We start from the raw sequence: 13,905 nt of genomic DNA on the forward strand, positions 1-13,905 counted from the left end.
CCCATGTGATCACTTGATTTGTTTTTGGTTTAACTAATTTTAAGGACATGTTGAGAGGTTCTTCTTGCTTTATGGCTATTTTTATGTGAAAGGTTTATTTAAGTGCAAGGCCTTATGGGAATATGAGTTCCCGTATGGGGTGGTAATTGGGACGGTAATGGTAATTTAAGTTGAAACACTCCTGGCCTATTATGTCTTGTATAACCAGCTTAATAACCAGGTGTCAGGTGCTTCCTAATTCATACACTGATATCTCTTACAAATGCCTCACATTGCAAAGCGTAATCAACACTGTGCTGTAAGATGTCCTTGGCGTGAAAAGGTTGACAAATGAATAACAGCCAAAGGAAACAGAAGACCTTTCTTAAATCCTACTACTGTGTTTTTCCTTTTGTATTTACTGTTAACTGGAGGTTGAAAAAGCAGAAGGAGACGTCTGTGTCTGACAGTGAGTCAGAATTTAGATGAGAAATGCTAACCAGCACGGTAACCTTTAAGTTCTTTTCATAAGTCATGTACACAGAGCTTTACCACCACCCAAATGAAGTTTCTCTGACCTTAGCACACAATAAGCATAGCTCCATCCATCCATCCATCCATCCATTTTCTATACCGCTTATCCGTCAGGGTCGCGGGGGAGCTGGAGCCTATCCCAGCTGACTACGGGCGAGGGGCGGGGTACACCCTGGACTGGTCGCCAGTCAATCGCAGGGCCAACACACAAAGACAGACAACCACACACTCTCACCTAGGAGCAATATAGAGTAGCCAATTAACCTAATGTGCATGTTTTTGGTATTGTGGGAGGAAGCCGGAGAACCCGGAGAAAACCCACACAGGCACAGGGAGAACATGCAAACTCCACACAGAAGGGCCCAGACCGGGATTCGAACCTGGAACCCTCTTGCTATAGGCGACAGTGCTAACCACTGCACCACCGTGCTGCCCTCCACCCATCTACTAGGTAGAAAAACTTGCCTTTTCATGAGAGACCTTCACACGCTGCACTGCATCTCAATAAATGTGTCGGAGAAGGTCTAGCTGGGTGCTTCAGATATTGTTTTGGAGATAAACCAGTTTACTTCCACCTTTCAAATATACATGTACTGATTAAAGAAAAAACATGTCAATTATGTCACAGCATTTTAAAGGGGAATAGCACATTATTATTATGCATTTGTATGCTTAGCCCATTAAATCAGAGTGATACTTCATATTGAATTGGTTGGTTGGTTTATGTAACTGCTACAACCCTCAATTAGGGGTGGGTGATCTGTCCAAAACCAAATGTCAAACTGACAGTCCACAATCTCAGTCCTTTTTTCCCCCTGTCATTTTGAAATACTTTGTAGACTCAGAAGACTTAGAAGACTTCGAATAGCCTACAACTTCTCTATTTGCACCATTAAAACAAAATACTTCATTAGACAATCAAGGTAGTTCATTTGATGGCACCAGCTTATCATCAGTCATACTGCGCTGCATTACTTATAATACCTCATGCAAGGAGGAGCCCAATGAAGTAATTTGTCCGTCTGGTTGGCTACATTGCTCTGTTGGTATGTACATGTAGCACAGATCTACCAGCCAGCGAGGCGCCCCTTTCATGATCGATCACATTCTAAAATCGCTCATCCCGAAAATCAGTGAAGGGGTTCCTCCTGGAGTTCTGTGAAGGTTGCAACTTGTGGAAGTTCCTCAAGCTCTTTTGCATTGCGGTAACACGTTGTACCTTTTGGTTTGACATGATGCAGTTGTCACTGCTCGTTAGTAAAAAATGTGTTGACAAATCAAGACAAGCACAAGGACAGATAAGTCAGTAATTTGAAGACAAACACCCACACATGGCTCAAGCAAGGACGCTGGAACGGGCGAGATGCTATCGATAAAGCTGTCAGCAGAGCTTTTCTCCGCCGCGAGGCTCAACGATAGGCTAACCTTCACAGGTGAGATGTGCAGGGCAGACGGCTAAATGGACACTGGGAGAGGAGAGTTGTGTAGGCATTTTTTAATGTTTCGATATTTCCTCTGTGAAAAGGTAAGACAGCCCATCTGAACAGTCAAGGCGACAGCTTAGAATACATTTTCAAATTGACAAATATGAACATTTGAAACAACTGACAGAGACATCAGATTATAGCAGGCTTGTACCTGCACTGACGTGTCTTTGACAATACTAATAGCTGATGCTCTATGAAATCTGTAGAGTCAGAAGGACAAAACAACAATGACATGAGGTCTATGTCTATTGTATTGCACATACAGAGAAAAATGCTTATTCAAGTTTGCTTACAATGATTAACAAATATCCCCAAGAGAACCCTTGATAGAAGAAAAGCCAAAACAAAGTGTGACTGTGATTAGCTGAAACTGGATAGATAGAAGAGAAACCAAGAAAAAGAGAGAGAGAGAAAAGAAATTCGTATTTAAAAGAAAACATTTTCTTGATGTGGTGAGCTGTGGCTCAGTAAGGCCTCACACTGATGGTTTCAGTTTGGTTCCCTCCATGATCATACTGCTTGAGAATTGTGTGACAGGAGCGGTGAATGAAAACAAAGCTCATCAAGCTGTAGACGACCGTTAGGCTGGACAAAAACAGAAAATCCAGAACTCTGAGATTTCTACCAGGACACACAAACAATGCAAGCTACATTCAAGAAGCAGGTTTTGAGCCTTAACCTCTGAACTGCCTGACTATCTGTTTTGGGAATTAACCCAAATCTGACACAAACATGACCTGTGAGTAACAGCGATGCAAAGAGGCAGTGCAGTGGGATTTTTGCATATCTCCTCTCTGGGACAGAATACACGCGGTCTGAATTCATCTATAAGAAATGTCTTGTAGGCTCAAGTTGTGCAAATTCAATACTGTTCACAAATTGATCGTTAAAAAGGGTCCAATATTTTCACAAAAAAGTATTCAAGTTGTTCAGTTTGTCTTTTTGCAGATTAACAAGAGTCTACAGGTCTGCTAACATGCTAGTACTCAAATACATCAAATATTAAATATATATTTTTATTTCCGAGTCATCCCGCTAGCACAGGCCTCCTTCCACCTCCCACTGCTTTCAAACAGAAACATCCCGGTGCTATAAATTCAGTGGTATTTAACAAAAGCATTGAGCAATGGTTAAATATCACAATAAAGTATTCAGTTACTCGTCTTAACAGCATTTTATTGCTTCCGTACATATAAACTGAAGTCCTCCTCTAGAGTCCTCCAACTGCATCCATTGAGTCATGTTGCCTTGCATGCCAACACACTCCTCAAAAAAGCTGCCATGTAGTTAAACCTATAATGTCCAAGAATTAAAATTCGAAACTTAATCTTAAATATGAAAGTAAATCACATGTCAATGTGATCCACGGGAACTGTGGATTTCTCTGATTTGTCACGTGCGATATGGGATGTAACCAAACAGTGCAATTTAAGCCGCAGTGTGAATGTAGCCACAGCGTTTCTACCACTCAGACTTTCAGACCTAACAGCCACAAGCCACCAGCATAAATTCAAGGATAGCTTGTTTGTGGCCGACAAACCGGCTGCGGCTGGTGACAAAGCAGGATGTTCTTTTCCATTGAGAGACAAACATCAGAGCATGAACAATGATTAGTCAGAGTTACTGCAGCTATACTTTAATACAAAGGCAAAACGCTGGTACTGCTCTACCAATTCATCCGGCAGCTGTTTAAAAATCATAAAAGCTGTTGATGTTTCTGCTCAAGTGAGCCAGCAGAAGACAATCACAAAATGTTTGGAGAGTTGTTACTAACAGTGTCACTCCTTTTGCCCTCCGGACAAAACACAAGTCTGATGTCCATGCAGTAGTACAGTGCTAACAGTATGTTAGTATAACACAGCTAAAAATGGTTTAATTTGCTTTGTTTTGTCAGGAAGAAAAGAAAAAAAAAGTGAGCACTATCACTCATCCAAGCAGGTGTGACTTACAGCTGATTAAAGGACACTCCCATGATTTAGTATTTTATTTCCAGAAACTTGAGAGATAGATAAAAAATTTCCATAATGCATCAGGAGAGCGTCTTAAGTTAGAGCCTCGCTCACTGCTAATGCCCATACCTTTAAAGCTCAGCACCTTTAGTTTCCAGTGAAATAACATCGATGACATTACCACAATGTCATTAGGGTAACTTTCTTAGCCCCAATAAAGTTCCCACTGTTCCATAGATGACAGAATGGTTTTCACAGGCTGGGTAGGACGAACCATGTCACGTACATGTCTAAATGAGTGGAGTGTCCCTTAAGGCAAGATGTTTGATATTAACACTAAAACTCCTACCTCCTGTAGGATGTCAGTACTGCCACGCCCACTGAGCATCAACAGCCGAGTCTGCAGCTTTCTGCGGCCTTCAGCTGTTTTCAGTTCACCACTCCTCATAAATTCTAATCCCACATACGTAATTTGTAGGCAGCCATTTCACATAAACTGTACACAGATGAAAGTTCAACGTCCATCATCATCATCAACATATTTTTCTTTGAATTTCCTGAACCACATCAAGCTTGAAAAGGTGAGTGAATATTGGATTTACATTCATCAAGTAGCGAGATAAATGACAAACAGCCCTAAGCATCTGAGCCAAGTACATCAGGGCTGTGTCGCCACCCCATAGTGGTCTGGGCATCTTTAAGTGGTCAGTAATGCAGCTTTAAAGACCATGGGAATTTTCTTTCCCCAGATAGCCTGATGTGGTGGACTGCAAAGCTAATAATTATACAGGGGGGGAGAAACAATCTTGTCTCTGTGAGCTACATCAAATTGAAACATATCATATGGGCCACACACACACACACACACACACATACGGTTTTGTCTGCAAGATTCATGTGATCATTTTAAAAAAAGGCAGCAGTTACAGCTTGGATTGATCTAAGAGTTCCTGAATCTAAAAATAAAATCCAGAAGTCTTAGCCTAGCAATAAAACTAGCATCTTTCAGGACTTTAACCCTTTTTTGTTTCATCTTGTAGAAGGCACACAAACTACCACAAAAGTATTGTAATAATCTTCAAATGTGCAAAAAAAGCTCAGTTTACATTACTTCCTCAATACGAGAAAGGAAAAAGGAAAAGAAAAAAGGTGTTCAGTATGTCATTCTCTGCCGGCCCCTCCTGTTTCTGCGGAGGAGAAAAGGACTGCAGTGCAGAGTCCGGGGGCCTCGTCGCAGACATGTGCTTCTTCAGAACCAACACAACACCTCTGCATTTCATCCAATGGCACTTGGTTAGCATTAGTGTTGATACAAGAGCAGAGGCAGAGTCTGCATGTGCAGCATGATGTGCATATTCTGCATGTGACTGAAAGCCCTCACACCAGCATGTTGAGTCCCACAGGACACAGGGACATAAAGACTGGGTTCACTTGGAGAACAACCCAGCAGACCCAGGAAATACAATGACACATGATAGATGAACAAAAGCAGCACTTTTGAGTTTCTCCCTCATGTTTTTGCTCCTAAGTAGTTTTGTATCTCCACAGTTTGATTTTATTTCAGCAACAGTAGCTGTTCTCAAAAAGCTAACCAGTTATCCAGCAGCAATGAACCACCTCTGGTCCTTTTGTGTGTGCCTCTGTCCTCACTGCCCACTGCACCACACCTCCATCCATCCTCTGTGTCCTCATTATTCAGATGCAGGTGACGAGGTGGTGGTGGGTTGGGCTTGGAGGGCTTGTGGGTTGACAATGACCTGAATGACAAAGTCCTTCTGGATCTTAGTATCTTGCAGCCGAGTCTTGTCCGTGAGCAGCTTCCCGGAGAAGAACCAACGCTGGTGGGCAGCATCAATGTCATCCTGGGCCTGCAGCTGCTTCTTCAGTTGCCCTATGGTGTCGGCCATGCTGGCGCTGAGGCGCAGGTCCTTGCCTGTGGAGAGCCGTACCTGCAGGGAACAGGAAGTGTGAAAATTAACTGTGACTGAAAGTGAAAAACACAGATGTAAGCAAAATGCACCTTTCAAGGATAAAGCAAGATGGTAAAATGTCCGAGATTTCTGTCATGACCACAAAATGATAAAATACTTAAATATGTGTATTCTTATAAAATTAACATGGGATATATTTACATAACATATAACTATGCGATATTTATATTGTGTTATTGACTGTGATAAAGTTACTATCCACTAATCAGGTGTAGAGAAACGCTAACATCAGCGTTTAGCAGGTAGGACTTAGTTAAACTTATGTCAATGTGATTAGCTTCATAGGTTTTTGATTAAAAAAATTTTTGGAAAAGGTACCGAATTTCAATACCATCCAATTCTGGTTGCCGTTCACTCAAAACCAAAAATGTAATCCTCATGGTGGCACAAGTGAAAAAAAAAAAAAAAAAAAAGACAGGTGATCAGTAAGTAATGTTAGGATTGATCTGCTAGGAACCATGAATGTCAAAAAACTGCACAGCAATACATTCAATTACTCCAGTTACTCACTTATACATGCTGTTTGATGTGTGTGGATTAATACAGAGACACTTGACTCCAAACAAAATGAAAAAACAAAAAAGTGTCACGGCACCTTGAGCTGGAATTCTTTCTTGGGTGCTACAGGGGGTTCGGGGCTGTCGCTGGGGTCCTCTTCGCTGCGCTCTGAGATAAGGTTCACCGGTGGAGCCAAACAGTAGACGGGCAGCTGGTAGCGGTTCCCGAGTTCGTCGTAACACTCTGTGAGAGTACCTGAAGACAGGTGTGGAGGAGCACCGGTCAAGCTGCCATGTAAATGCACTAATAGAAAAAAATAATTTTCTCTTGTGTGGACTGTCCTCACCGTGTGGCAGCGTGATGCTGGCTCCGTCCACTATGGCCTGAGCCAGCTCGTGGTCGTTACATTCCAGGGCCACAGCTGCAGCTTTAAGGGCATCCCAGATCTCCTTGCGGCCCTCGAAGGCTGGCGCTGTGTCCCAGAACTCGTCTCGCTTGCTCCTTAGCTGGCCCTCTGTCATCGGGTAGTCGCTCTTCCACTTGGGACGATCTTTCTTCAGGGGCTCGTTACGTGCTGCGTTCAGAGAGTAAAGCAAGGGAGGATCGGTACAGTCAGTGAAAAGGTTTGTGATTTCTTTCGGTTTGAAATAATGCACAACAAGCGTGGTACAGTAGTGATGCCTGGAAACTCTTTGAGCATGAGCAGACTGAATGCCTTTGCTGACACGACGGAACCTTTCTGGTCTATGTACTGATCAAAAGAGACACAATAAGAGTCCAAGAAAGAACAAACTTGCTCTGATTAATGAATACGTTCCAATATCATTCACATCCTGTGCTTTCTTCTCTTGAACAGAGACACCATCAGAAAGAAACACTAGACGCCACAGAGACACAACATCCCACTCTGGCCCACTACGACATTCGAATCTAAAATTAGGTCATTCACAGTTTGCAATATGTATGAAGCATCTGTGGCCTATGGCTGTCTTGGCTTGTAACCTTACCTGTGTTTCCCACTATGCAATATTAACACAAAGCACACCTAGGTCAGGAGGGCACTCATATCAGTGAGAGCCTGAGCATCACATGTAAGCACATAATAAACTAGCATCAGGACAGTGAACTAACACCACCATGACCACCATTCAGCAGGTAAACATCTCAGCTTTCACTATGATTACCTGCCAAAGACGCCACAGTTTTATCATACCAGCAATTGTCCGAGAGCTGATGAAACACTTCCCAATGTGAGTAGTACATTAATAGAATGTGTTGTAATGAAATCCTGTGGTACAATAGTAAATGTTGCCAACTGTCAGATATTTCAATTTATGTTGTCGAAAAGCAAACAGGTTCTAAATAAGCCTAAGCTTTTCCACACGCCTGACAGGCACAGAAGTCAGTCACTGAGGAATGGAGGGATGGAAAATGAAGATGAGCATAAAGGAGACGGCACACATCCAAGAGCTTGCATTTCTTCCAAACAAATTATTTATAGTGCAGGCAACTTAGAAGGAGTAATTTGGAGGACATGTGGTGGTGTAAGATTAACACTTGGAGCGGAGTGAATCCCACAGTGAGGCAAAGGGGCTTCCTCATTACCAATAGTAGCAACACAGAGGCAGATTTGATGTGATTATTTTATTTCATCTTAACTCTGAACACCTGTTCTGATTTCTGGCAGTTCAACTTGCTTCCAGTTTGTAGCTATTTTCAATTTTAAACAAGTGACTAGACTAATTCAGATAGTTAATAGCAGCTGTCTTCACTAGAGCTGGACTGATAAACAGACCAGATATCATCTTATCATTGATATGCTGGCATTAGTGTATTTGCTGGCTGATTTGAACTCATTTAGAAACAGTGCCTCTATTAGACAGTCTGTCCTCCAGATAGCACCGAGAAGTTGATTCAGTCAGTATGCATCTCGTCACAATGAATTAAAAAAAAAACTAAAAAGGAACCCATCCATCCATCAACATACCCGCTTTATCAGGGTCGAGGGGGGGCTGGAGCCTGTCCCAGCTGACTATGGGCAAGAAATGGGGTTCACCCTGGACTCTTCGCCAGTCAATTGCAGGGCTGACACACAAAGACAGATGACCACACATGCACACACTCACACCTAGGAGCAATGTAGAGTAGCCAGTTAACCTAATGTGCATGTTTTGGGGAATTGTGGGAGGAAGCCGGAGTACCCGGAGAAAACCCATGCAGGCACAGGGAGAACATGCAAACTTTGTACAGAAGGGCCCAGACTGGGACTCAAACCTAGAACCCTCTTGCTGTTGAGGCAACAGTGCTAACAACCACACCACCCTACAAATGTTTTTTAATTGTTTTCTCCCTAAATGTATAACAGCATTAGCCTCAAAAACCCAGTATCAAAGAGGCTACAGTCTTGACATTTGGGTAACTGATGACCCATATCTCCAATCTTTATGCTAAAATCAAATGAAGCTAATCAGCTGCTGGTTGCAGCTTCATATTTAGTGAACACATGAGTAGTATCTACCTTCTGACTTAATCATGGGCAAGAAATGGAATGCCTTTAAAAGGTATGGCTCAAACCATTCCTTTAAATAACTCCCCCCTTGTTCATTTTACTGTGTGATTCCACATGCAGTTTGGTGCACATGGTTTCCTATACAGCACATTTTTTCTTTCTATCTTTTCTCACATATACATATGTGACGTGAATAAATGCGGTATCACCTGTGATATCATTAAAGAAAATTATTTCATAGTGCTGTTTTATGAGGTACCCTGTGATTCCCGATGCAGCAACTAATGACTCCTTTTCCTAAGAGTAGGTCTGACGCAACTGAACTCAGACTGGTTATCTCTTAGCGACACATTGAGTCAACATGACATCTACATAGGGTGTTTTCTGAACAGCTGACATGCTAGACAGCAAAAGACTTTTTGTGAAACTTGAAGTTTGACAAAAACCATCAGAAGGGAATTAGTTAAGAAGCAACACAAATCAGCAAAGCTCTCTCTTATTGCTTTAGGTGAACTTTAATTGAGTATTTTTTGAGTGTTCTCGAAGTAAGTAAAACATGAGCTGGACTCTTTGCAAAAGAAAATCCGCAACAGCTGCCAAAAAAACGAGATAAGACAGCCTTTACTGTCATTGTCACCAAGACGATGAAATTGTGTCAGATGTATTAAGACAACACTGCACAAACAAGGGGTTAGAAATAAAATGTAAAAAAAGTTTTTACATTTCACTGAAATAACTATGTAAGCAGTAACAAAAGTTAAGTGCTTGAAGAAATGGCCCCTGCTGTATCAAATCTGACTCACACAAAAACAGAGAGGTGAAGCAATGCATTGCTGACACATGAAGCAATATCAGGGTGTTTTCATCCAGCTGGCCTCATAAAAGCATGTGCCTTACTGTGACGAGGTTATTGTGGAGTGTGTTGCATTTATGAGCGTGAATGAAATGCACCATAAACAAAGTTTCTCTCTGCTGTACGTCAGGACACAGGTGGCTGTTAAGGGATTAGCTGCATGTGGGAAACGTTCAGCCGCAACACGTAACATTGCTTTGGCCCTGTAAAGACATTTAACAGCCCCTTATATTCCCCTGACATGAGGGAAATAATAAGCGTTGGATGTTTTCTCTGTTCCCCTTTAAAAGCAGACATCAGTAAACACAGCACTGGAGAAGATCAACAGCGGATACAAGGGAAGGGGAGTCTCTTTAACCGGACACACACTGAATCCATGTATGAGTGTATTTCCTCTGCACACACACTCCCACATACAGTCAAACACATACACATGAGCTCATTGGTACAGTTGTTATCTTATGAACACAATGGTGAGTTCAGTTCTCTGCAAATACAGATAAAACCACTGACAAAGTCCTGTTCAGCATCTATTATGCTACTTTTGAAAATATTCTCATCAGACCAGGAGCAAATGAAACTGATTCAATCACAGGCTGCACAAAATATTTCACAGAATAAACCCTTTTACCAGCAACCCTACCAGGGACTGCCTGACTTGTAATTATCCTCTGGAGCCGAGTGAACACCTCCACAGATTGGAGGCCCATCATTTTAAGGTTTCATCCAGGCAGTGCCCTGTGTCTGGAATCAGTCAAGGATCTTTGTTGTACATCTACATATTTCCTAATGCTTTTCACTGAATACTGCCAAAAAAAGGGTAAAAATATGCTAAAAAAAGATGCACCCACGTGATGTTAAAAACAGCATGAAGGAAACCAAAGAATGCAAAGACAGCTATTTTCTTTACAGGTAGGCCTACAACTCAAGGCAGAAATGGAGTTGTGTTCTACTGAAGTATATTCTGGTGTTGGAGATGCAAATGAGGCTTTGTATCCCTCTTGCGAAATGAGGCTCCGGTAAAAGCTACACATTATAATACAATAAACTGAGTTATTTCCCTCAAACAAAATGAGGACAAAATATTTACTGGCTGGTGAGAAGTGAAATCAGTAATCCCATATTGTGAAAAACCGTGTAATACAACAAGAGCCTTTGAGCTCTTCCCCTCATGTGTGTGTCTGTCTGTACGAGGGCGTGTCGAGCAGACTGGAGTCCCAGCAGAGAGGCCAGTCAATGACGCGGCAGGACATGATGTGACTTGTCCTTTCTGATCGAAGCCCAGCGTAGTAGGGAGTGTCTCTTTATACCAATCATGCAGGGAAATTACCATGAGCCACTGCCAAGGTTTGGGGGAATCTTGGCTATGATGGCTTTAACTTTAAATAGTCAATCCATTGGCCACTTTAGAGGGTAACCATGAAAGACACATTGTTTTGAAGGTCATATTTTGCTTGTAAAAACTTGTATCAGATGTTCATTTTGGAATACGACCATGTAGCTAGAGGTCAAAAACTCTAATTTAACTTCCCTGATACTAATGTACAAAGTTGGAGTCAACCTTAAAAATGTCCTGTCTTTGTGACGTAAACAGAAGAAAATTTCTGCTGAAGAAAGCCCGAAAAACTTTCCGTCAGTACAGATGGAAGAAATGAAGAGGACAGAACCTGCATCCAAATAACAGAAACTTAAGATTCATAAACAATTTGCTATAAAGGGAACTTTATTGCTCTGGCTATGATGACTGTGACTGCTTGAGTGTGTGGTAGAACTGACCAACTTAGTGACCTTAGGGTTCTTGAGGTCATTTCCCACCCTACTTGAGTCTCCAACAACATTCCTGTATGTACTTAAAGCCTGTAACCATTCAATAAAGAGTAAACATTTTCATAGCCAGTCATAAATTTAAAAAATATCATGCTAAATATCAAATTTGACATTGTTGCCTGGGATCAAAACTATGCAAAAATTCAGAGGGTCTGCCAGTTGAGCTATGCAGTGCCTGTGACATTTGGTTTAGTCTGACTGTAAATATAACATTCACTCTTGCTAAGTGCTGAAGCAGCAATCCAACTTCTATCTGTCACTATCAAACACAAGTGCAAAGGAACAAATGTGGCAGTTTGCCAGTGCTTTTCTGTCGATGAATGGTTTCCTCCGGGAAGATAAGTACCTAGTGGACCTGGACGTACGTCCCTGATGCGAGTAAACTGGCATATCAGCAGCTTTGGAAATCGCTGCTACCACCGCCTCCATGTTGCCATTTACAGTAACCACAATCCCCTGCTTGGTTGCTAACTCCACCTTAAAACTGCAGTGTGATATGGTGTTCACAAGGGTACCATAACACCACTTTAAAGATAGCAGTTGGCCCAACAAGCGCAACGTTGTGGGATTAAGTGTGAGGCTTGAAATTGCTGGGTGAGAAAATTGTTGGCCTTGTTATTGGCGCAATGTCAGGCACACGTAGGTGTAGTGTAGGTGAATTTTGCTGTAATCAGCACTGAGAGTGGGTCCAATAGCAGAGTTTGCCTGAATGCTACACACAGCACACACATACAGGCTCTGAATCTGCCTTGACATGTGAGATCAGATACATTTTTTTACTACCCATCCAAAATGCAAACCATTCATTGTTCTCCTGCTTTATTTGTTGTTGTGTACTTTATTAAAGCAGATATTTAAGTGGTAGAAAATGATCACTATCCAACTAACCCACACAGGCGAAGGCTTTGGTCCAAGCACGTTGATAGGCAGTTTTGTATAGAGAAGATATTAAGTTTTCTGTGAATGAAAATAAATACCTGAGCACAGAGCAAGATCACCCAGACTGATGTAGTGAACAGTGTCCCCACGTAGCAGTAGCAAGTTTCCACGCAGACAGCAAAGGTGAGCAAGAAGGTGAAACCCAATCACAGGAAGTCACCTGAGATGCATCCGAGTCTGATGCAGGAGTCAAATATGCCTGGATACAGTGAGTCTCTAAGCCACTTTTTTGTGCATTTTTCTATACATTTTTAAAGGGTAAGTGTAAGTCAGTGTTCATACTCATGTGGTTAAGTGGATCTGGACAGTTATCAGATGTCTAATGCTATCCATAGGCAAAGCACAATACACACTGGGTAATACACACTGAACTGGCAAAGGACGGCAAAACCGTTATGATTTCATAATCATTTAACGATGATAAAAGTACATCAGGCGAAGCTGTAAGTGCTGGTGTAACAAGAACAAGAACAGTCTTGAAATTACAAACACACACTGTCGTCTCACCTCCTCGGCCACCGTTCCTGGACGAGCCTCGGCTCTGTGTGTCTTCCCAGCCATCCCAGTATCTCCCCACACATCCTCCCATGGTTGGAGGGCTGTAGATCGTTTCCACACGTCCTCCTAGCTGAACAGAGGGCCCATTACGGGCAAGGAAGATGAACTACGTCCGACGAAGAGGACTGCTCCCAGGTCCAACGTTGCAAACCTGATAGACCTGATTGGGCATCCGTAGTGGTAAAGACGGGAGCGCCTGATGTTTTGTCGCGTTGAGTTGATCTATACCTGTAAGATCGTGGCTCAATGTGAGTCTTCTCTCTTTAAGTATCAGCACTGATCGTATTTAACACGAGCTCACAAGATTCAAAGCGCCTGGCCCGCATTAACGTTATAAGAGTTTGATAGCTAAACCAGCATACCACCACCTTATCTGCCAAACAGTTTTTAGTTGTAAATGTAGCGTTATCGAACAACGATAACTTGCCTGTTAAGTTGGGTCAGTCACAAATGTTGATGTACGGCTGTCCAAACAGCACGCACCTTCATCGCTAACAAGCTAACAGGGCCAACCAGCTAGCTACCTCAACATCAGGAAACACAAACTTCGGCGCACTTGCGATCATTTTCCCCTACACTGAGTTTTTTACAGACGCAATGGATAATTACACTGCCCCGCAGACCTCGGTGTACCACTTCAACTGGTTGACGCTGTCTGCAAACTGTTTTCCTTTTAACTCCCCCCCGGCGCTACTTCCTTTTCTGCTGGTAAAAGGTAACTAGCGTTAAAGCTAACGCCACCAAACTTTTTTACGCCTGCGCGAAAGCACGCAGGCAGGTG

The 13,905-nt window shown here is 42.4% G+C and overlaps 1 protein-coding gene across 1 annotated transcript; it reads right to left on the bottom strand.

Annotated features, from left to right (window-relative positions):
* Positions 1-1,993: 1,993 nt before the first annotated feature.
* ubtd1b (ubiquitin domain containing 1b) lies at positions 1,994-13,859 on the bottom strand. The gene is made up of 4 exons (XM_046377415.1): positions 13,074-13,859; positions 6,785-7,012; positions 6,536-6,693; positions 1,994-5,898 (listed from the first exon to the last, which is right to left on the bottom strand). Exons 1-4 carry the CDS (start codon positions 13,153-13,155, stop codon positions 5,641-5,643), a joined length of 726 nt encoding a protein of 241 aa, XP_046233371.1. The 5' UTR covers positions 13,156-13,859; the 3' UTR covers positions 1,994-5,640.
* Between the last annotated feature and the right edge of the window lie 46 nt (positions 13,860-13,905).

This window comes from Scatophagus argus, chromosome 21 (genome assembly GCF_020382885.2).
Source record: "Scatophagus argus isolate fScaArg1 chromosome 21, fScaArg1.pri, whole genome shotgun sequence".
In the NCBI taxonomy this organism is placed as follows: domain Eukaryota; kingdom Metazoa; phylum Chordata; class Actinopteri; family Scatophagidae; genus Scatophagus; species Scatophagus argus.

Excerpts from the sequence above, each read along its gene's own strand:
- ubtd1b (XM_046377415.1), bottom strand. The coding sequence starts at position 13,155 with ATGGGAGGATGTGTGGGGAGATACTGGGATGGCTGGGAAGACACACAG. Across the intron at positions 7,013-13,073 it reads CAGGAACGGTGGCCGAGGAG|CACGTAACGAGCCCCTGAAG; the intron begins GTGAGACGACAG and ends CTCTGAACGCAG. Across the intron at positions 6,694-6,784 it reads CAGCATCACGCTGCCACACG|GTACTCTCACAGAGTGTTAC; the intron begins GTGAGGACAGTC and ends ACCTGTCTTCAG.